This window comes from Pectinophora gossypiella, chromosome 28 (assembly GCF_024362695.1).
Source record: "Pectinophora gossypiella chromosome 28, ilPecGoss1.1, whole genome shotgun sequence".
Classification (NCBI taxonomy): Eukaryota; Metazoa; Arthropoda; class Insecta; order Lepidoptera; family Gelechiidae; genus Pectinophora; species Pectinophora gossypiella.
Window position 1 is genome coordinate 2,983,503 of NC_065431.1, and position 25,475 is coordinate 3,008,977.

General features: G+C 39.3%; 1 protein-coding gene across 3 annotated transcripts in view; it reads right to left on the reverse strand.

Annotated features, from left to right (window-relative positions):
• LOC126379195 (scavenger receptor class B member 1) overlaps positions 1 to 25,475 on the reverse strand; it is a 155,821-nt gene that overhangs the window by 22,574 nt on the left and 107,772 nt on the right. For all 3 annotated transcript variants that reach the window (XM_050027878.1, XM_050027877.1, XM_050027876.1), the window contains 2 exons: positions 8,236 to 8,327; positions 2,205 to 2,365 (listed from right to left, as the gene is read on the reverse strand). In XM_050027878.1, coding sequence (XP_049883835.1) covers positions 2,205 to 2,365; positions 8,236 to 8,327 — 253 coding nt within the window. The remainder of the gene's footprint in view (positions 1 to 2,204; positions 2,366 to 8,235; positions 8,328 to 25,475) is intronic.

The following is a 25,475-nucleotide window of genomic DNA, read 5'->3' on the forward strand; positions in this document are numbered from 1 at the left end:
GGAAAAGAAGCTGCAAGATAAACCTCGGCACAGGGCCCTAGACGTTCTTTTTAAAATAAAAAAATAAACATAAAATATTGTTATACAATTGAGTATGTTAGCTGCCTAATATCAGTTCACAGACAGTTAATCCCATGCATTCATATCTTCTAAATAAATATCTTCTAAATAATCACTAACCTTATAATAACCTTTTTTGCAAAGTTTCTGTTTAACTACTGTCTTAAAACAGTTAAAAGGCAAATTCTGAATGTCAATGGGGATCTTATTGTATGCCTTCACCTTTACTAATTAATCAATCTTTTATTATTGTGTGTGTAAGTATAGAAAGCCAACGGGCAGGCTTTGATAAACGTCATTCCATTGCGACAGAGTAAAAATATCTGCTTCAGGATGTTCTTCCGCAAAAGATGAAGTTATACAACCACCTCTGCATGCAACATTGCGTGACGTACGATTATTTTCTAGCGGTTGTGTATATGCACATCATACTATAAATGGAACAAACCATACTTATTTAGATATTTACGTATACAGGGTGTTAGTGACATCGTAACGAAAACTTGCAGGTGTGATTCAGGCCATTATTTTGAGTTGATATCGAGTGGAATTTTCCTTCGCAAAACATTTTCATGAATTTTCTGACAGGAAAATCCACTTGATATCAACTCAGAATCATGGTCTGAATCATCCCCCTCAGTATTTGTTACGATGTCGGCAACACCCTACCTATCTATTTGTATGTACACGTGGTGTAAGTGACATCGTAACAAATACTGAGGGGGATTGTATTGAACAGCCTTCACTAGGCATTGAGTTGTTAGTGCTACTTGGCCGGCCAAATTGTGAACGCTGATGGTTCACCCGGTTAGTTAATATAAAAACACGGTTAAAACAATTGGAAAACATTACAAAACTAGGCTTTATCGTTACGGATAATGATAGGAAACGTATTACATTTAATAGCGTTTTAAATGTGGACTTTTAATATGTTTTTGATAGATGTCCATTATTAATTGATTGCTTTAGAACTGACGCATGACGTCAAAGAAAGATTATAAGAGATAATACAATGGCGGATTTGCCTTGAGGCACACACCGGACACTTCATATAAAACACCTCGTTTTACACAGACACTACATATTGACGTTATCGTACACGCGTAACTGTGCGTGAGACGTCTGCCGCCTATATGATTGAAGACTAAAGTAAGACCGAGGGGGGTGAGGTAAACCTAGCTCAGCCGCTGGTGGGGAGCGGAGAGTTGCCGTTCTATACATAGTATTATTCCTCATTCTATGACTTCATACAAGATACCTCACTTTACACAGGCAGAGACACTACACATTAACGTTATCGTACACGCGTAACTGTGCGTGAGACGTCTGACGCCCATATGATTTAAGACTAAAGTAAAACCGAGGGTGGGTGAGATAAACCTAGCTCGTGTCATGTAGTATTATTCCATGTTCTATGCTTAAGACCGAATAGGTTTGAGCCAATCCCAATTGCATGAAGGGACTACTCACTGATGTAACGTTGATGAGGTTGTTCATCCACCTCACAACCCACTTCAGTCACAGATAGAAAGCTATAAGTTGCCTATGAATAAGCTTTGGTTTGCCGAAAGACCACGACATTTGTACCTATAATCATCACACCTTACATTAAGACAGACAGCAATGACTCATCGGACTTTATCGAATAACTAATACCTGATTCATTACTTATGGATATTTACTATAAAATTTACTCATACGCAAGTAGCTACATACTGCTGTCTACATGGTTGCCTTTGTAATAGATTGGAAACGGTCTCCGAAAACCATGGAATAGTTTGCCGCTGGAGGATGTTTTCGTGGTACCGAACTGAGCAGTTTCCGCTAGCCACAAGTTGGTAGTTTGACTACACTAAGGATCGACGATCCGACTGTGTTACGTTGGAAGTTGTATATATACGTCGCGCCGTGAAAACTTCGATAGCGCGTTTCAGGCCTGCATTAGAATAATGTGCGCCATCTGTTGCATGCGTGCGGAACTAGCTCGGTTAACTAGTTGGGTCCGCCACAATAGCTTCTTCCTCTATCATGTGAACTGAATGAACAACCTCATAAATCCTGGTGTCAGGGTCATTATTGACAGAGAAATCGGCGACCACGCCGGCGGGACTGGTATCGGAGTAAGATAGGTCGAGCCAACTTACGAGTAGACGTAAGGCCCCAGCTCATCAAGGATGGGCTTGGAGCCGTTGTTGAGGAACTCATCAGCGTTGGTCACGTTGTACACGTAGACCCTCACGAAAGGCCGCACCGGGGGCCGCGCCCACCACTCGAACGTCATCGAGCCGGGGCGAAGCACCAGCTCCTGCAATAAGAGGAAAGACTGAGTACAATACAATACACTACAATACACATATTAAAAATCATCATCAGCCCATTAACGTCCCCACTGCTGGTGCACGGGCCTTCCCTATGGATGAATAGGGAAATCGGGCCTTAAACCATCACGCGGGCCCAGTGCGGATTGATGGTTATTAACGACTGCTAATGCAACCGGGACCAACGGCTTAACGTGCCTTCCGAAGCACAGAGGAGCTCGAGATGAAAACTTTTTTTGTGGTCACCCATCCTATGACCGGCCTTTGCAAAAGTTGCTTAACTTCAACAATCGCAGACTGAGCGCGTTTACCGCTGCGCCACCGAGCTCCTCTCATATTAAAAATACATTATTATAATTTGATAGGTAGTACAACAGGCGGCCTTATTGCTAAGGTAGCAATCTCTTCCAGGCAACCTTTAAGTATATGAAATGAATTTAATAAAAAACATGCAAAATATAATTAAGATGGGTTCGCTCTTGATCCCATTCTTCCACGAGGTAAAGAAGGGGTATATATTTTTGGACAATCGGGAGATTGTTAACTGTTTATATGATGTGCTCATCACCTACCCCAATAGGGATATAGCGTGTAGTAAGACGTAGTGTGTCGCAATGTGTCGGTTTGCGTGTGTTTTTGCAACGACCGGTCTCGATAGCTAACCTTTCATTTTGCTTCGTACGCGAATGGTTTAGTGAGTTTCTTGCATGGCATTTGCACTACTAGTCTAACATACAAACATAAACTCACGCCTATTTTCCACCGGGGTTTGCTTCGATCCTGACACACTTCTCTTGCTTCCTCCACCCAGAGTAGATCGTACTAAAACCTTTTCTAAGGACATCTCCAATTTGGTCAATGTAAGTCCTTCTAGGTCTTCCTCTGCTAGCCCTACCATCAACTTTCGCTTTATTTACTGCTTTCGCAATTCTATTATCCAGGTGACCACATTCACAGGGGCGACTCTTTTATGTAGGTGATGGTTCGACTTTCCATGGTTGGTCCTACACCGGTTCAGTCGCCAATCTAGCCTAAGATTTTGCTTCCATGGCATGCTGTTCGGCAGAATTTCGGAGAATTGAAGAGAATATTTTCTTGTGTCATACTTTTTTACTCAAGTAGCAGATGTTGGAGAAAAATCTGCTAAACTGAAGTGGGAATGGGCGGGACATGTCTGCCGTATGCATCCGGAAAAGTGGGCCAAAATTACATCTGATTTGTCCCCACAGGGTCGTCGACGACGAGGCAGACCACGACGACGGTGGGACGAGCTGGACGCCGTCCGGCACACCTGGCAGAACGATGCCCAAGACAGGCGGGGTTGGAAAGAAAAGGCAGAGGGACATTAATTAGGCTACAGAAAAAAAAAACATTTTTGAGTGCATGTATTTTCTTCATCATCATCATCATCAGCCCATTAACGTCCCCACTGCTGGGGCACGGGAGATCGGGCCTTAAACCATCACGCGGGCCCAGTGCGGGTTGATGGTTATTAACGACTGCTAATGCAGCCGGGACCAACGGCTTAACGTGCGTTCCGAAGCACGGAGGAGCTCGAGATGAAAACTTTTTATGTGGTCACCCATCCTATGACCGGCCTTTGCGAAAGTTGCTTAACTTCAACAATCGCAGACCGAGCGCGTTTACCGCTGCACCACCGAGCTCCTCAATGTATTTTCTTAGTCGAGTTTAAGTTTTCAAACTCTGTTTTGCTTACGCCGCGCACCGCCGCCACTAGCTCTATGACCGAGAATTCATAAAACCTACTGCACACCTGACCTACCACAAATCATTATTAGTCACTCTTATTTTTACCTTCACCGTGTTATTATTTACATTAAGTACGTTAAGCCGTCGGCTTTTACTTCCTGATGTAAGTACGTACCTAGTCCTGATGTATTAATTTATACTCATGCATGTGATGCGCGCAAGAAACTAAGCAACGTAAGGGAACAAACGGGTTTTGTGTTTAGCATAAGTGCTAAAGCTCCACCTGAAAAATTTACTAGGGTTGCCACACGGAAGGCGCGGGCGCCAAGCTAGTACTATAGTGTTCAATACAGGAAGTTGTAAAGGCCTGTGTACACTTTATATCAAAACTAGGTGAAGGTAACCAACCGACTTCGCTTGATTTTAATCGAAAACCAATTACCGAGTCCATTCACCAACCTGACGAAATTAACAGTTAAATTACGCCCCAACATGCATAACTCGCGCCCTATTGTGGTGGGCAGAGCTTCGAGAAATTTATTTATTTATTATATACACACAAAGACAGAGATAGACTCGAAGCCTCGAAGCCATGTGGTGTTGGAGGAGGATGGAAAGAACATGCTGGAATCGATTAATTCTTTCAAATATTTTCCTCTCAGACGACGTCCTGAGCCGAGGTACGCGCCCAACTGGACACCCTCAAGCTGTTGTCTTAAACGTTGTACCGGGTGAGAGCTTTCAGCGCTCCCCATTTGTCTGGTCAAGTAGTTAATGCCATCTGCGGCAAATCTACAATAAGTCACGTCAAAAAAAAAATGTGCCACATACAACGCAATAAAGATTTTGATTTGATTTGCTCTCAAGATTAGCTAAACGGCAGGTCATAGTGGCCTGTCGTGTCAAGGCTGTCTAAGCAAAGGAAAAATAACAAACAGCCGCGCTGCTGATTTGGACCGAGATCCCCTTGACATGGCCTCGAAATGTAATGATTATCAGTGCTTGTAGTCACCGCTAAAGACGACACAGTTTTGTTGTTGTTGTTGTTGTCAGTTAGATTCTGATATATCTTCGTGTCCGTGTTTGAGTACGAAGTATTAGGCACACAGGGGCCATTCAAGCCAAGTTCATGTAACAAAACTGGCGAGCAGCACCGTGTGTAATATTACAAGAACCATTTGGAGCCACTTTTGACCCCCTCATAATTCAAAAACTATTTCACATACACACATGTCAAATTTCACTCATATATTGAGATTTTAGTTATCACTACATAGTATAAAACAAAGTCGCTTTTTCTGTCCCTATATCCCTATGTACGCTTAAATCTTTAAAACTACGCAACGAATTTTGATGCGGTTTTTTTATAGATAGAGCGATTCAAGAGGAAGGTTTATATGTATAATAACATCCATTAAATAGTGCAGAAATACTGTTATTTTTGAGGATTTTAATTTGATGTCGTAAATAATTTCATTTTTTCCTCAGCATTGCACTCGAGCGAAGCTGGGGCGGGTCGCTAGTATATTATATTGTTCTATTGCTGTTAAAGTTAGCAAATCCAACCTTACTTGATATCGTTTCGTAACCCAAGGGCCAAACCAAATTGCAATCGCGAATAAAAACAAAGTTGTTCAAACCAATGAAATAGATTGACAAAAGCGAAACACGCGACAAGCAGTCGCTTCTGTAAAAGATTCAACATCACAAAAAAAAAGTAATTCAAAGATTCAGCCTCACAACTATTTCCCAATTGATCAGAGGTACGCTCACGAGCATTAATACTTATGTATACACTTTGGTACCATGTCACATTAACTTTTTTCTCAAATTGAACTGTAAGTCTCACTAAATGTCAAATATGTTAGTGCGACAGAGTCCTAAAGTGGGTACATTATATTGCTCATGACTGTACATCCATTGCAAGATGAACTAAGTACCCACACCTCACCGAGCCTTCTGTTAAACCAACGTGATAGGTGAGCCGTATCGCCGTCTGTAATGGTCGAGCCAACTGTGTGAAAACTGCACTAAAGGTAAATTAATAACTCATTGGTGCAAGTCCGGTACTGAAGACCGAATCGGCGCTCCCCATTTGAGACCACCACAATGACTGTAAAAAACCGGACCTGTTAAAATCTGCAGTTCAAGTGAGTTGACAACAAAAATAGTTACCTGTATTTCATATTTTGACCTCAACTAACAAGGTTATTCTATTACATAACATATCAATTATGAATGAAACGAATAAAAAACCCACTTGGCAATTTAAAAGTGCATAATCACAAGACTGTAGGTATATTTTATGCAAAATTATAAATTTAAAACCAGGCCGCGACCGTTTACTCAATGAGTGTTGCCAAATAGAGGGCTAAAAAAAAACAAAAAAAAAATGCAAAATGGCCGCCCGAGATCGCATCTAATTGAAGAAGTAAAAACAGTTGAAAGTTGTCAGTAATTAAAACTTAAAAAAAATAATAAAGAAAAACAAAAGTAATTTTAACATTGCAATAGTCATTTTATGGTAAGTGTTTACGTTTTTTTATCACGAGGAAGTAAACAATATTTTCTCTGGCCAACTGGGAGAGACCATAAGCTCACAGCTATATCCCAATTGGGGTAGTCAGAGGTACATCCATCGCAAGATGAACTAAGTACCCACACCTCACCGAGCTTTCTGTTAGACCACACATAGTCACGCCAGGATCCCCGCCATCATTATTGGCCTATACATCTTTATCAGATGATTCAAACAGCGTTTAGAAAGAAAGAAAGAAAGAAACATTTATTACTTCCGGACACCACAGACACAGACAGACAGGTACATTACATTTAACACAGGACAGAAACCACACGGAACAAGCCACAATAAGTACACAGACAAAAAAAAAAAAAAAAAATACCAAAACAAAAAGAAAAACAAACCAAATTCATAAAAACAATAATAATAAAACAAAGTATCTAAATGCAACGCACTGACGGCCCGATCATCTGCGGTGGAGTCCGGAATAAAAGGACCTCGCTCAGCAAAAGTCGCGGCGTGAGCCACGACGCTGGTATTCTGCGGGCCCTGCCGAGTGAGGCCACGGACATCGCGGTATATATAGATACATACTACTTAAACTTACTTACATATAATTATTTATTACAAAATTATAACAATTACAATAAATACACATTAATACGATTTACGTTTCTGTGGCAGCTTTTAAAACTTCTGATTTTATTTTGATGTGCAACTTGATAAAATTTTGTCACGGTCATTTTATCGATTCTGACGATATAATTATGTCGTTTTATGTAATGTTTTAACCAAACTAGGGGTTAAAACATTACAGGCTGATCACCTAATTGTCCAATAAGTAAGATGATCCGTGCTTCGAAAGGCACGTTATGCCGTTGGTCCCGGTTACTACTTACTGATGTAAGTAAGTAGTCGTTACATGAGTCTTGTCTGGGGCCTCTGGCAAAAACAAATTCGACAATCATTGGTTTAGGCCTGTGCTTGATTCGAACCTGCGACCTTAAAGTAAGAGGCAGGCGTTCTGCCAACTGGGCTGCCACGGTCTTCCATTCCGTGGTAGCAAGCAATAAAAATAAAATTCAGAACAAAACCCATATACACACACACCTTTCTTCCGTTCGCCATAAAATAAGATGATGTCTATAATAACTAACGATTTCCCCATGTGTGACACACTTTGTGATAGAAAGTGACATGGTAAAGCAATGGTGGGCATCGAACCTTGGACTCCGTAACTAACACCTGTGCAAAGACGGATGCAGAGCCAGTATGGTTAGGCTGGCTTTCAAAATTAAATATCAAATCATACATAAACTTAACATAAGTTCACGACTATATCCCAATTGGGGTAGTCAAAGATACATCCATCGCAAAATAAACCATGTTTATTTTCTTAGAAGCACGGATCGTCTTACATTCCGACAATCAGGTGATCAGCGTGTTATGTCCTAACCAAACTAGGGATTACAAAGTGATTTTTGTGATATGTCCCCACCGGGATTCGAACCCGGGACCCCCGGATTGTGAGCTCCACGCTCAGCCACTGGACCACGGAGGCCGTTAACAAGAGCAAGAATCGATAGTCTAATTATCGAAAGTTCAGAAGTAATGCAGGTTACTTACATGGTCTATGAACAGTCGGACCCAGCTGCCGAAGAATATAGCGCAGACGATGCCAGCCAGCAGTAGTATCACCGCCGTGGCCAGCACGAACCCTGGGGACAAACATAAGTGTCATTAAAATTATGATAATCCATTATATCTAGGGTCTTAGTGACATTGTAACGAAAACTTTGAGAGACGAGAGAACTTGATTCAGAGTTGATATCAAGTGGAATTTCTCGCCACAAAAATATGAAAAACGAACAGTAAAATTTTCATAAATTTTCCGACAGGAACTTCCACTTGTCATCATGCCCCTCAGTATTCGTTGTCACTAACACTCATACGCACTTGTACTACCTGTACGTACTTGTACGGGGTGTAAGTGACACAGTAACGAGTACTGAGGGGGGTGATTCAGACCAGGATTCTGAGTTAATATCAAGTGGAATTTTACGAATTTTACGAGCTTATGTTAACATAAATTATCTTGTTTATTACACGTGACATTTCATACTTCAGTTTGTCCTCAATATAATAAAGTTACGTTTTGTATAGTAAGATTTATGCCACAGACATGTGTCATTGTAAAGATTATAATCTGTGGTCACAAACAACATATTAGGTTAGTATAAAAAAAATACTTATGTACGTTAAGCACACAATTATCGTTGCTCGTATGAAACCATACGGACAGACAGACATAAAAACAAAAAAATATCAACCTGTTTCTTCGAAGGGGTAGGCATATGTGTACCTATAGTAGTAATTAGTAACACCCTTTCCTCGCCAGCTATGTCAACTTGAATTTTGTCGGGTTATTGCCCAATATAACAATTCGAGAGGTTGTTTCGCCTAAAATTAACGTGTGTTAATCATTCGTCCCTTTCCTTTTCTGTGGATAAGAAAATGACAGGTATAACTTAAAATTAAATGTGATGATTTTTTACCTTCTTCTAGTAAGTAACAGAAGTGAGTGGTAGATATAGTCACAAATTGTTAACCTTAATTTATGTAAATGCTTTTGTAACCTTCACTGTTTTGGGAATAAAGTTATTCTATTCTATTCTATATACATATAGCTAGATAAAGTCGTTATATTATATAGTTGTAAACTGACCTCGATTATAGCACACACATCCTAATTTTATTTTATCTGTTATTTTCTTATCCGCCTAAAAGGAAAGGGACGAATGATTGGCAACTGTTCATTTTAAAATAAATGAACCCGGCGAACCGGGATAACCCGGGCGAATAACATAGGCATCTCGCTCACAATAATATGCAACCCATTTGACGTGTGCTGTCAACTTAATTCTGTCGGGTTATTGGCCATAATAAAATTAAGAAGGGTTTTTAAAATTTCGGTCTAAAGTTGACGTGTGTTCCATAAATTTTATGCTTGTCAATCTTTTTCGGCGGATAAGAAAATGTCAGGCGCAACTTAAATTAAAATGAGATGGTGTCTACTGGAATCAGCATCTTTTTTTTTTGACGTGACTTATTGTAGATTTGCCGCAGATGGCATTAACTACTTGGCCGGACAAATGGGGAGCGCTGAAGGCTCTCACCCGGAGGAATCTGCATCAATGTATTATTTATTCTTTCTCAAACGTAACAACTTGATGATCTAATTGACAAATCATGCGTCATTAAACTATTGCCGATTTGAAGCTAGAACTCAACGATCGCGATCAGGAGCTGCTTTGCAACGATATAGAAATTGCAGGAATACCTGAGGAAAAACATGAGCGCTCAACGCATCTTATTCTGGTCGTCGCTTCCAAGCTAGGAGTCACGTTGGAAGAACGAGACGTCGTGTCTGCGGAACGTGCCGGGCCGGTGCGACAGCCGGAGCCGGGGAAGGAGTCGGCACCGCGCCCGCTGGTGGCACGGTTGGCGCGCCGCGTACAACGCGACCAGCTGCTGGCCGCCGCGCGCGTGCGCCGTAACGTTACCACTGCTGGCTTGGAGCTGAACTCCGCTGAACGACGTTTCTATGTCAACGAGAGATTAACTCGGTCTAATAGAAATATTTTCTACAAAGCCCGTAACGAGTCGCAGCGGGCGAATTGGAAATATGTTTGGACCAGAGATGGTAAAATCTTCGCACGTAAAGAACATGGAGCGACGCGTCATCGGTTGCGCTCTGAGGCCGACGTGACTAAACTTTTTGGTTAAACGAAAAGTTAGCTCTGGTTTTTTATCCTTATTATGGATCTCCAATAACTGTTATATTTTACTTATATTTGCTGTGCTTTTTTAAAGAACTTTTAAGAATTTACTTTGTAAACAATTTGTATTATCTATGTTTTTATTTAAAAAGTTTAATTTATGTTTGTTATAGTAACAAGTCGTGTAATGTTATCTCTGTACTGTGCTGGATTTGCTATCTTTCCTATTATTACTACAAATCACTGCCATTATCACACAATCTACAGGTACACCAACATTCAACATGTTTATCTCTTGCATACTTTTTATATAGGCTTAACATGATCCAATGATTCCTAAACATTATCTTAATGTTGGTCTCTACAACCCTGGCTCGTTGGGTACCTACCACGATGAGCTTCTTCTGGCAGTGCTGCAATATTCGACGGATATTCTGGCTGTAAACGAGACTTGGTTACTGGAGGGTGAGGAAGGCAAAGCCCCCTCCCTACCTGGTTACACGCTCCGCAGTGCCCCTAGGTCACAAGTGCGCACCGGCCGTGGCGGCGGAGTTGCTTTTTATATCAGAAAAGGTATTAGAGCTAAAATATGTGAACACCCAATATGTTCTCATGTCGAACAGATGTGGATGAGTGTCAATACTAATGGCAATAAAATTATTATAGGTACTGCTTATCGTCCACCGAGACTTAATGTTAATGTTTTCTTAAATGCTCTTATTGACTCTATTAACGCTGTAGGTCACTGTAACAATTTAATCTTACTTGGCGATTTTAATATTGATTTATTAGACTCAGACAATAGTGATATTACAAAATTCTCAGATTTCATAAACATGTTCAATTTAAAACAAGTAATCACATCTCCAACGCATTTCACTGACCATAGTGCAACTCTTATAGATGTAGTCTGTACAGATGCTCCAGTTCGAAATGTTTCAATTGATGTTATAGGCAGCAAAAAAACAAATCATGCTTTTATAGTATGTGAGTTTGCTTTTAAGAAACCTAAAATCCCCCCAACTACTATTACATACAGACCGTTAAAAGATATTAACTTATTTCAATTTCAGAACGATGTTAAGTCTACTTTGTGGCAAAATATTTCGAGTTGTTTTAACGTCCATGACATGGTCTCCCTTTTTACTAATCAGTTAACACATTTAATAGATGTTCATGCTCCTGTAAAATCGATAATTATTAAGAATCACTCTTACCCGTGGATAACTGACACTATTAAGCTTATGATGAGATTAAGAAACGAGGCGCACATAAGGTTTCTAAAAACTAAAAACGATTCTCATAAAGAATATTATAAGCAATTGAAAACACAAGTAAGCACATCTCTGTTTTTTGAAAAACGTGCCTTTTTTAAACATCACATTAATCGACATATTAAAGATCCTAAAACCTTATGGAAAAATCTTAAATTAAATATTCTTCCTCCGAAAGCTGAAAAACTTCTCCCAAGTCACCTCTGTTCCGCTGAAGACATTAACAAACATTTCCTAGACTTGCCAGGCTCTAATAGTGTTGATTTATCTGTTTTAACTTATTATGAGTCTCATAGGTACAATTCGGCCTCTTTTGGTTTAAAATGTGTAAGTCAACAGGATGTTTCTAAAATAATTAGCTCCCTTAAGTCGAATGCACAAGGTGTCGACTCATTATCATTAGACATGATTTTAACTTCTCTGCCTGAGTCCTTGGACGCAATTACATCTATCATTAATAGGTCAATCATTACATGTTCATTTCCTAAGCTATGGAAAACGGCCATTGTTCAGCCTATTCCGAAGAACACTAACCCTTCCACTTTTAAGGACCTTCGACCCATCAGTATTCTTCCTTGCCTGTCGAAAGTACTTGAGAAAGTAGTATATTTGCAGATTCTTGATTATTTAGAAAATAATAACATTCTTCCACAAGTTCAATCTGGATTTCGTAAAAACCGTAGCACTTCCACCGCCTTGTTGGATGTCACCAACAATATTCTAGAAGCACAAGATGCTGGTTTGGGCACTATTTTAGTTCTGCTTGATTTTTCCCGTGCATTTGATACTATAAATACATCTCTATTGCTTTCTAAACTATCATATTATGGATTTGACGGCCCTACGGTAAAATGGTTTCACAGTTATTTGAGTGATCGCTATCAATTTGTTCAGATCCGCAATAGTGATGGGTCCACATCTTCTTCCTCTCTTTCTGCAGTCACGCGAGGTGTGCCTCAAGGATCCATACTAGGGCCATTGCTTTTTATTCTTTATAGTGCAGACATCATTAATTGTATACAACATTGTAGCTTCCACTTATATGCCGATGATTTACAGCTTTATCTTTCTTGTCGCCCTGGCGAAGTGAAATCGGCTGTAGACAAAATTAATGAAGACCTAGGCAAAATCTCGGACTGGTCTAACAATAACTGTTTAATGCTTAATCCTAGTAAGTCGAAATTAATGGTTTTAGGTTCTAAGCAACAAATTGCCAAAATAAACTTAACCATATCAAGCTTTATGATTATGATAAATAATGTAGCTATTTGTTCCACGACAGAAGCGCGTAATTTAGGTGTAGTCATAGACCCCGAATTAAGGTTTGAGGCACATATTGCGGAGATAGTACGTAACTGTTTCTATCGCCTGAAAGTCCTTTATAGAATTCGTAGTTTCTTGTCCACTAGCCTCCGCATAAATCTTGTAGAATCATTGGTCCTTTCAAAGTTCAATTATGCAGATACTGTCTACGGACCAAGGCTTTTAGCAAAAACAAAAAACCTTATACAGCGTGTTCAGAATGCTTGTGCCAGATTTTGTTTTGATATTCCATCCCGATCTCATGTCTCACCCTTTATAAATCAGGCCAAATTACTGAATATGTCCTCAAGACGATCTGTGCATTATGCTACACTGCTTTTCGGCATTATCAAAAGTACGAAACCTTCCTATCTTTATAGCAAACTTACGTTTTCTTCTCGCATTCGTCTTGGTCAGTTAGTGATACCCCCACATAAAACTTCCGCTTTTAAAGGTAGTTTCAAGTACACCGCCGCAAAAATATGGAACAATATCCCTCCCCCATTTCGCAACCTATCTGCTATTAAAAGCTTCCGAATAAAAGTAAAAGAACACTTTTACAAATCCCAATGCGGTGTTTTAACATATTAATCTAACAAGTAAATTTAAAATAATAATCACAGTAATACCTAATATAAAATATCTATCTGAGATACCTGTTTGTATATCTTGCACTACATACTTAATACTGTCATATAAGAATACAAACATTATACGAATACTTACCTATTATTTTATTTAGTTTTTTTATTAAAAATATATTTTTACTTTTCAGCACATTCATTTAAAATATGTACTTAATTATTAAATTACAAAATGTTCTTAGACTTTGCGTCCATTTTTTGTTTAACGTGTTACCTGATTACCTTACCGGTTTCAACTGAAAACCAGCGTCATAGTCTAGGCTATGGCATTATGCTGAGGTGGAACCGTTTCGGCATACATTCATAACTGTTTTATTTTATGTTAATTATGTTAAAACAATAAGTATGTCGAATAAATATTTTTTCTTTTTCTTTTCTTCTTTTTCATTGTATTGAACACGCAAATATACAGATGTACCTAAAACTACATAGATCACGTAGTGATTTAGAAACATGAATATAATCTCCTTTGTGACTATTTCCTTTTATTTGGTGCAATAAAGAAAAAAATAGTAAGTAATTGGAATTATTTTTTGTTTGTTTATTTATGCGAAGACGATATAGGGACAAAGATTGCGAAGGGAATGTTAGGTTGGTTTGGACACGTAGAGTGGACGAAGAAAGGTGCATTGTGATAATGGTATGCGACTTAAGACTCCCTATAAAGAGACAAAATTAAATAATATGCCGTAGTAATAATATCATAAGAGTCAAACCGTGCAAATTGAACACAGAAACGGTAACAAAAACAGTTTTATGTAATGACCACGTATTGTTATGCTGATTGAAACGAATTATCTCTATTGATATCACCAACAATGAATGAATAACTTACATTTTGTTACCTCACCTGCGTTACTTCGCCTTGTGGGTTCGATATTTTACCTTCATCTAGTAAGTAACAGTAGTAAGTAGTAGATAAATAGTTGTAAGATGGCCCCGATACCTGCAGATACATCCTAATTTTATTTTAAGTTATAACTGTCATTTTCTTATCCACCGAAAGGGAAAGGGACGGATGATAGACAACTGTTAATTTTAAAATTAATGAATAACCCGGGCCAATAAAATAGGCATCAAGCTCATATGCAACCCGTCTGACGTGTGCTGTCAACTTAATTCTGTCGGGCTTAATTGGCCATAATAAATTTTTAAAATGGTTTTTTTAAAATCTTTGCCTAAAATTTTAAGTGTGTTCTATAAATTTTATGCCTGTTATTTACCCGTCCCTTTCATTGTCAGCGGATAAGAAAATGCAAGGTATAAATAAAATTAGATGCTGTGTACAGGAATCAGCATCAATGTTAGATTTTTGGGAATTAAAATTATTTGACATTTGCGCATATACTTAAAAGTATATATTCAATAAACAAAGTGTATCTGCCTATTTTCGCTTCGTGCCAGGAAGCCGCTTCATAACTCAAAAGTTTATGCGGACTTTTGAGTTAATTCGTTTGGGGTTCGGAGTAGGAGTCTACTCTGAGAGTAGGGGCTTAGGTTTCATCATCATCACCTTTCATCATTTCATTAATCATCAAGAAAAAAAATACGCAAGACATGGCTGTATGGGCATAGTTCCCTTTGCCTTACCCTTCGGGGAAAACCAAACCAAAAAAACCAAAGCAATATTGCTTTTTAGATGAATTGCTTCCATGTGCCCTTTTTAACCCCCACTGTGCCACTTACTGCTTTAAATTCGAACAATTCTCTCGAATGATGTCTTTAAGAGAACAAAAAGGAGGGTTATGCGTTTGATCGCTATGTATGAATGTATGTATGTTTATCATGCACATCTTACAACATAACTTCCAAACCACCTGTCAGAATTTAACATAACATAACAGGTGTCATTAGAAGCGTCTTGATTGTCCGGTGGTTATAGGCTATGTGACGTCACGCTAAATTCAATGTGGCGCCCTTTAGAGGACATAAAATGAGGCCAAAAAACATTTTTTTTTTTACCAATGGTATTGTGTTAGATTAAGAATAAAAGGTTGAGGAGCTCGGTGGCGCAGCGGTAAACGCGCTCGGTCTGCGATTGTTGAAGTTAAGCAACTTTCGCAAAGTTTGCACATTTAAAATATGTAATAAGTAAATTCTTAGGTCAGATTGGCATTGGAACGCGACTAACTCCTAAACATCACTATTCGGAACAATTTCAGAGAAATATTTTCTTGTTATTTTATAGAGCGCGATTTTTTCGTAGTCAAGTTTTAGTTTCTAAACTTGCTTATGTTTTTTTTGTGGTTTAAGTATTTACGTCAAGCAGTTAGAGGCAAAGTCCAACAGGTACTTATGTTAATGGACTAATAAAGCACGTTTATCTACTTATAAGAATCACTAACATTTTCGCCACGTTTTCGTACGCGTGGAATTAGGTTGTCGCGCGGCAGACGTGTCTTTCCACCCATTTCATCCCCTTACTACCTTACAAATAAAAAATAAGCAAGAAACGGCACTTCACTGATCTGCACTAATATTATAAATGCGAAATTAACTCTGTCTGTCTGTTACCTTTTCACCTTTAAACCGCCAAACCGATTTTGATGAAAATTGGCATGCAGATAGTTTGCAACCTTCGGAAGAATAGAGAATAGTTTATATCTCGGAATTCACACCCTAACCACCTTACAAATAAAAAATAAACCAAGGTAGAACGTGGGTTTAATTATTTGACCGCCAAGCAAAGTTCAAACGAATTGTATGATAACTGGATTCAATTCTGCTTGGCTGTCAAATACTGAAACCCACTGGCTTGACGCAGCCAATCAGCTCGCGACACCAAACATTTCGGACCCCGATACCGACCCCGCCGGCGTGGTCGACGATTTCCCTAATTCAGCGCTTATCGCTATCGACCCGCTAGGGTCGATTAATTCTTTCAAATATTTTTCCTCTTAGACGACGCCCTGAGCAGAGGTTCGCGCCCAACTGGGCACCCTCAGGCCTGTTGTCTTAAACGTTGTACCGGGTGAGAGCCTTCAGCGCTCCCCATTTGTCCGGCCAAGTAGTTAATGCCATCTGCGGCAAATCTAAAATAAGTCATGTCAAAAAAAAATGTCTAACGCGTTATGTTTGTTTATAATCTAATGTTACACCATCCATTACGTGTTGTATGTAACACAATGACACCCAGCAATAAGGCCGCCTTACTACCGGCGCAGACGCACCAACGATCGATTTAAACGTTATTGCCTAACCTTCACGGTGAACTCGATTCTGAACCTTATACCTTGGTAATAAGTTAATAAGAACGACTTAGTTCAATATACGTCATTGTAACGACTTATTGATGCGTGACTGTTATACTAACATAACCAGAGTTACACCAAACGGCCTCTGTGGTCCAGTGGTTGAGCGTTGAGCTCACGATTCGGGGGCCCCGGGTTCGAATCCGGTGGGGACATATCACGAAAATCACTTTGTGATCCCTAGTTGGGTTAGGACATTACAGGCTAATCACCTGAATGTCTAAAAGTAAGATGATCCGTGCTTCGGAAGGCACGTTAAGCCGTTGGTCCCGGTTACTATTTACTGATGATGTAAGTAGTCGTTACGTGAGTCATGTCAGAGGCTTCTGGCGGCTCAATAATAACCCTGACACCAGGGTTGATGAGGTTGGTTATCCACCTCAGAACCCACACGATAAAAAGAAGATTTGAGTCATATTACTGTTCATTGTCCTACATTAGACTCACGCTTGAGGACTCTGGAGTTAGCAGTGCCAGACAAATTTTGAAATGAAGTTCCAAGACAGACAGACAACTCGTAAGTATACACATAAAGATAAAAAAAATGAAAAAAACTTCTAATATAGATATATAACACAGTTGGCTCGACCATTATAAACGGCGATACGGCTCACCTATCACGTTGGTCTAACAGAGAGCTCGGTGTAGCCACATTCCTGACACTTCATACAAATAACCTCGTTTTACATAGACACTGCACATTGACGTTATCGTACACGCGCATCTGTCCGCGTGACGTCGGACGACATACGGTTCAAGTCTAAACTGTTTTCGAGGGGGTGAGGTAAACCTAGCTCAGACGCTGGTGGGGGGCGGAGAGTTGCCGTTCTATACGGAGTATTATTCTGGTACTTAACAGCCTCCGTGGTCTAGTGGTTAGAGCATCAGGCTCACGATCTGGAGGTCCGGGTTCGATTCCCGATGGGGACATTGTCGAAATCACTTTGTGAGACTGTCCTTTGTTTGGTAAGGACTTTTCAGGATTGAATCGCCTGATTGTCCGAAAAAGTAAGATGATTCCGTGCTTTGGAGGGCACGTTAAGCCGTTGTTGCCCGGCTATTAGCCGTAAAAACACCTCCACCAACCCGCATTGGAGCAGCGTGGTGGAGTATGCCCCATACCCCCACCGGTTGATTGAGGGCAGGCCTGTGCCAAGCAGTGGGACGTATATAGGCCGTTTATGTTATGTTATTCTGGTACTTAGTTTAAATGTCAAATTGCAATATTGTTTTGCAATATAGTTGGATGAATTGCCGTTTAGCTCCTGATTTAAAAGAAGTACCAAAATTGTTGCCACAACAAAGAAAATTGCAACTTTTTATAATACTCCCAAATAACGGCTTATTACAAAAATATTGCAACACTTAAAGTACTTTAATAACAATATTATAAAAGGCATGACATAACTGGCATAAGCGGCTGTTGGCAATTTCTTTTTTCTCGCGTGGCAACGTTGTCACTTCCTATTACGCTTTTTTTAGGGTTCCACAGGCAGAACAACATAGCATCGCGCCTGTATAATATAAGAGGTAGATAGATATGCATAGTGGATCTATACACCCAATGCTCGCCAGGTATGCTTTTTTATGATAGAAAGTTGTACATATCATATCATAGACAATACTATCGATCATCGATACATATGTATGACATATTTTTGATGAGTTTTTCGTTAGTCACACGATAGAAGGGGGCCACACGATGTTGTATAACAATATTTTATGTTTATTTTTTTAAAAGAACGTCTAGGGCCCTGTGCCGAGGTTTTCCTTGCAGCTTCTTTTCCCCGGCTATATAGGTTGTGAGAAGCTGCAGTAAGTAGTTTTAGGCGGACGAGACGTTCGTTATGTAAAAATTGACGATTCAAAGTGTAACTATGTTCATCATCATCATCATCAATTTAAGAGCCACGCTCTTGTCGGTGTAGCATTTTCCATTCCAGTCTATCAAAGGCCAATTCCTTGACTTCCCTATAAGACACGACGTTAACCTTTTCTTTAATCTGTTCCATGTAAGCTCTTCTTGGTCTTCCCCTTCCTCTAACTAACTATGTAACTATGTTACCTACTGAATAAAGATATTTTTGAATTTGAATTGAGGAGCTCGGTGGCGTAGCGGTAAACACGCTCGGTCTGCGATTGTTGAAGTTAAGCAACTTTCGCAAAGGCCAGTCATAGGATGGGTGACCACAATGCATTAGCAGTCGTTAATAACCATCAATCCGCACTGGGCCCGCGTGATGGTTTAAGACCCGATCTCCCTATCCATCCAAAGGGAATGCCCGTGCTCCAGCAGCGGGGACGTTAATGGGCTGGTGATAATGATGACATATCATATCAGTGGCACATTGAAATGTTTTGAAGTCTAAATGTAAAGTTTCAGAAGTGTTACAAGAGTTAAGTGCGTTAATGGTTGTAATAAGTTGTCGTATTTAAATAGGTACTTTAAATTAAACGAACCTATTAACCCGTCCCAGGGGTGACACAGTCATCGTCTCTGCCCTCCACTGAGGCAAATCCTGTTTGGCCCGTCCTTGCCACGGGGGTAGGCGTTACATGCTTCAGTATGCCAGAGTGAAATGGTAGCTGAGTTCGCATAGGGACCCAGACCTACGGAGTATACCTTACATCACCACCAACGAGGATACGGGTGAAGGTGAAGACCTCAACGGTTGCAGAGGCGGAGATAGGAGCCTAAGATACGGCAATTCGGGACGGAAAGGGCAAGTCACAGGCACTGTAACGGCTTTGAAATAGACTACTCTGGGCGCCATGCCACTCGCGTCAGACAGAGTACTGCGGGGCGGAAGGCAATAGGGAACCCACTGTAATATTTTTCTCTAAAAAAGTAGCATGGAGAATGCTACACCGACAAGAGCGTGGTTCTTAAATTAGTGTTGATGAAGTTAAACGATCTAAATGTATACATTTTTTGGTCTCGTTCAGCTGAATTTCGCAAATCCATAAAAGGAACCCCCATGTAAAATTTGAGACTCCTAGCTCATGTGGCTTTTGAGATAACGTGATGAGTGAGTCAGTGACCTTTCGCTGTCACCTAAATAAGTAAAAAGAATTTGTTACGGGTCCCGCGCTAGCTTAAACCGGCACTGACGCGAGGTACTCAGTGAATTTTAATGTTATTGTCTAAACTGGGCCGGGTTTTCGAGACTTTGTATGAAACGCATAAGGTAAAAAAAATTAACAATGATTATGTGAACATTTTTTTTTGGACGGAAATTGCGCGAGGCACGTTTTTCTTATCTTCTCTATGCTATGTTGCCTTTATTCTCAAGGAAGACATGTATACTATAATCACGCCAGTGTGTCCCTACGGGGAAGGCAGATCAACAAGACGTCGATAAGGTAACCCGAACCCATTCCCAATATTTGTCTCAGGAGGGATATGATGAATTTATTGGTGACAAGTTATGAATCTCTCTCAGGTTGTTTACTGTTGCTGATTGTTGTTGTTGCTGATTGTTGTTGAGTGTTGTTGTTGCTGATTGTTGTTGTTCAGTGTTATTGGAGATTGAAATACAAAGATGGATAAAACGGACCTATAATTTTATTTGATTGTCTTTTCATTTTATTGTTTTTTTACCTAAAGCTGCTGTATATTTATATTTAATGCCTTCTAGCCCTCGTCGACAATTACATCCCCAAAATATCCCAGGAAGAGGAAATGACTGAAAACCAGCGCTGGATGGCGCCATAGCATGGCTCCATCACAGCACAAGCTGAGCCATTTCCTTTCGCCCGTATTCGTAATATTCATAATTAATTACCTAGTTTTTATAGCAAATGTAAATTGTTACTGGCAATAAATGTATTTTATTCTTATTGTTATGGTTACCCTATCCGATATGCAGGGTGTTAGTGCCACCGTATCGAATATTGAGGGGGATGATTCGGCTCGCTTTTAGTGATTTTTTAAATTGTTTTCAATTCTGTACTTTTGCAATGGAAAATTAATGAAAATTTTAGTGTGTTTTTTTTTCAGTTCCATAATTTTGAGACGGACTGAATCGTCCCACAAAGTTTTCGTTACGTTGTCACTAACACAAATACAAATACAAATACAAAGACTCTTTATTGCACTTGAATCACATTAAAAATACATTAGTATTATAATTAAATTGGTAGTACAACAGGCGGCCTTATTGCTAAGGTAACAATCTCTTCCAGGCAACCTTTAGGTATAGGATATGAATTTAATGAAAAATGTAGCGGGATAGACAGTGCAATAAAATAAAAATAAAATAATAATAATAAAATGTTGAAAAATATAAGTACTTATATCTAGATAAACTATAATATATTAAAAACAATACATAGAAGACAATAAATAATGATTATAATAATATATAAATACGTAAATGGGTTGTTCTTCTTTTTTATCGACAATGATCTGTCCTTCGTTCTGCTTCTGATAAGTTATGTTTTAGAATTTTATTTCATGTTTTGATTGTCCAAAAATATAGTTATCTTATTATACTCAAAATACAAGCAAAATACTAATCGGTTCCTCAATTAGTTATTAACGTAGCTTGATCGTTTTTCACAAAATTATGTGACAGAGTGGTAAATTGAAATGCTGTCTCCGATGAAAAGGGCCACTCTGTCACAATATTTTTTGGAATGCGCCTGCAAAGAAAAGTATGTTACCAAGAAAAAGAGAACCACTAAATAGTCCTCTACAGACACATCTTTATATGATGTTTTAAAATATTTATTGCCGTTATAATTTTAAAGATGTTAAATCCGATAAATCGAGAAAATGTCTTTTTATTGTCGATAAAAAAGAAGAACGACCCAAATATATACATACATTACTATGGAAGAAAGGAAACCATGACAGTACTACAATACCTAGCTACTGTAACACCCTATAATCCTTAGCCCGCTTGTCCAAAAGATACGATGTTGAACACAGTCCTCGCTTTTTTTTTCCTCCCACATCACATCAGAAAAACATCATAGAAGGGAAGCTACAAGGAAAGAGAGGAAGGGGAAGACCAAGAAGAGCTTAAATGGAACAGATTAAAGAGAAGGCGAACGTCGTGTCTTGTAAGGAAGTGAAGGAATTGGTCTTTGATAGTCAAGAGTCGCGCTCGGTCTGCGATTGTTGAAGTTAAGCAACTTTCGCAAAGGCCGGTCATAGGATGGGTGACCACAAAAAAAAAGTTTTCATCTCGAACTCCTCCGTGCTTCGGAAGGCACGTTAAGCCGTTGGTCCCGGCTGCATTAGCAGTCGTTAATAACCACCAATCCGCACTGGGCCCGCGTGGTGGTTTAAGGCCCGATCTCCCTATCCATCCATAGGGAAGGCCCGTGCCCCAGCAGTGGGGACGTTAATGGGCTGGTGATGATGATGATGAGTCAAGAATGGAGAATGCTACACCGACAAGAGCGTGGCTCTTAAATTAGTGATGATCACATCAGAAGCGAAGTCAAATACAAGTGAAAACACTTAGGATAGAACCTTCTCAAAGTCATATTGATAACAGATGCTCTAAGTTTACAAAACAGTCGAGCGAACACATCAATACGTGCAATTATTACGACAAGGTACCAAACTGGGTCAACGGTACGTGATATTATTATCTTGGCGGTATTTTGCCAATCCGCCATTTTGGATTTGGTTGTGTTTGAAAACATGGCGACGCCATTTTACGTTTGTTGTTGAACAGATCACTTTCCTGTTTTCTTTTGTGAAGAGACCACTTCGCGTTACACTTCCTTACAGACATAACATTGAAGTTTACAGTAGGTAGGTGTAAGTTATACTTGATGTTACAGTCGTAATCTTTGTTGAGGTAGGCAGAGTAACATAACATGTTGGAGAGTTCATGGTATAAGAAAACCAGGTATGCTCAATCCTATGACAAGCCGCCATTGCTAGCCGTCTGATGACGTATGTGTTACCACTGTGTTGCCATTGGATGGTATCTCCGACATTCCAAGGCCGTAAATTTTATTATTGAAAATTAATTGAATGACTGACTAATGTATTCCACTACTATTACTTGTCACATATGTCATCATCATCATCATCAGCCGTACGACGCCCACTGCTGTGCATAGGCCTCCCCCAAGGAGGCTGGTCGTGGAGATCCTTGTCACATATGTAAAAATAATTAAATAAATCTTAAGTAAATTAAAAGCTTTGGTCGTGGGTAATTTATTTTTTTACAGAATGGCAACACAAGGTGGGATGACGTCAGCTGGGCTAATCTTGAAATGTTAGCTGCCACTTTTGAGCACAGGTATGCTCAAGAAGGCTTCGGAAGGCACGTTTAGCCGTTGGTCCCGGTCACTACTTACTGATGTAAGTAAGTAGTCGTTACATGAATCATGTCAGGGGCCTTTGGCGGTTCAATAAGAACCCTGACACCAGGATTGATGACGTTTGTAATTCACCTCACAACCCACACGATAGAAGAATCGAGCCGCGAAAGGCCCTTGACACGGCTCATAATATAAGCGCCATTTTAAAAAAATCACATTCTGATGTTATTTTCTTCTATCTGCCCACCCCAACGGGAAATAGGCGTGATCTTATGTAAGTATGTACGCAGATATGTCGTTTATGTAATTAAATTAATGGTTTATGGCGCATTCACTCGCAAACTGTGTTATAACAATTTATTACATATTTACGACTGTTCGTGCTCTTACCATAGTTTAACATTTAAGTAATTAAAAATAAATGGCTAATTTTACTGTAAATATAAGCTCTAGGATATATTTAATTTAAACTAAAAAAAAAATGCCCACGACTATCCCAATTGGGTTTTTTTATTATTGCGTATGGCAGACAAAAATGAAATATCCTGCGTAGATCATATATCCAGTTGAAGCTCCCCTAACCAAGTCTCTGCCGCATCCGTCACACAATGCAGCTCGGCTATACCACCTGGGAACCGGTGCAGAGGGCACTCGTTCACTATGTGAGATATGGTTTGATTTTATTAGGGTAGTCAGAGGACATCACACATCACCGAGTTTTCTATTCGCATTTTGAACCACTGTGGTCATATTTTTTTAAAGAATAAGAATAATTTATTTGCCAGAAAACAGTATTTACAGATGTTCGTGTATACAGTAGTCCGTGTTTTCAGCTTACAAGTAAGCATGCAAATTTATGTTGTTGTGCTACAGATGCATCTACAATTAAATAAGAATTATATAATACAAATCAATCATAAAATAAAATAATAATAAAACTAATTAACAATGTCAAAATTTAGTTTTTATAATCTAGAAATTCCTTAATACTATAAAAGCAATGTTGTAGCAACCATTTTGTCAAATTAACTTTAAAAGCAGCTTTGGTCATGTTTTTAAATACGGTGGGAAGTTTATTATATATATGGGAGGATCCGGGGGAATCCCCTCCGACGAGAGTCCATCACTCGTCTCCTCAAACCGGCCACCGTCCATAATCAGAAGAAATAACGATGCGAGCTGCTTGATCAAATCCCACTTTACTTTAATAAGACACCGAGAAGTCACAATGCAAGTTGATTGTTTGGATATTAACGGACGGAAACGTGGCGATCCCAGAGATAACGTGACGCAATCCTTTCTCATGTCAAAGTGACAGTGACACCACCTCGTTGTCGTCCCGTCAACCAACTTTGACATCGCCAGTGTTGCCATTTTGTACAAACAAATTCACCTTAAAATTACTAGTTGACAGTCACGCCTGTTGACAATTGCAACATAAAAATACCTTTTAAAAAAAAGGTTATAAAAAATATTCATTCTTTACTATTTTTAAATTAATTTTGTATTCATCGAACTTCTCTTATTGTCGGACGTGTTTGTAACCTTTATAATTTCTACTTAAACCGAATTATATACGAAGTGGCAAAACAATCAGCGTTTCCTTTAATACAGTTTGCGAGTGGTGAAATAATCAGTCCACACATATCTTAACAACGCCATCTCTGATTTCACCCAGGTACAAACCTGACGTTTCCTCACAAAAAAAAGAATAAACAAAATAACTGCTCCTTGTTGTGTCATTCAGTGAGCTGCGACATAATATAACTATACACATATTTGATATATTCCTCTTGTAAATATATTTCCGGGCATATTTATAAGTACGTATCTTTTGTAGGTTTACCACTTGGCCGAAGAATACATAAGCTCACGGCCATATCTCAATTGGGGTAGTCAGAGGTACCTCATTGGTAAGAACAGCCACCCACACCTCACTTTGTTTTAGATCAACGCGTTAGGTGGTGAGCCGTATCGCCGTCTATAATGGTCGAGGCAACTGTGTTAGTGAAAACTGCAGTTCGGTACCGGCGCTCCCCGATTGAGAAGCAAGCCGATGTACGATCACGAGCATTGATATGTATACACTTTGGTACCATGTCACATTAACTTTTTTGACAAATTGAACTGTAAGTCTCACTAAATGTCAAATATTATGTTAGTGCGACAGAGTCATAAAGTGGGTACATTATATTGCTCATGACTGTACCACAGCCCACAGGACTAGTGACTGGCAACTTACTCAACTAGCATAAACTGAAGTTAGCCGTCGAATTTCTCAATCATTCACTGTCCTTACACATAAATAATAAAAGAATTTATAACGTA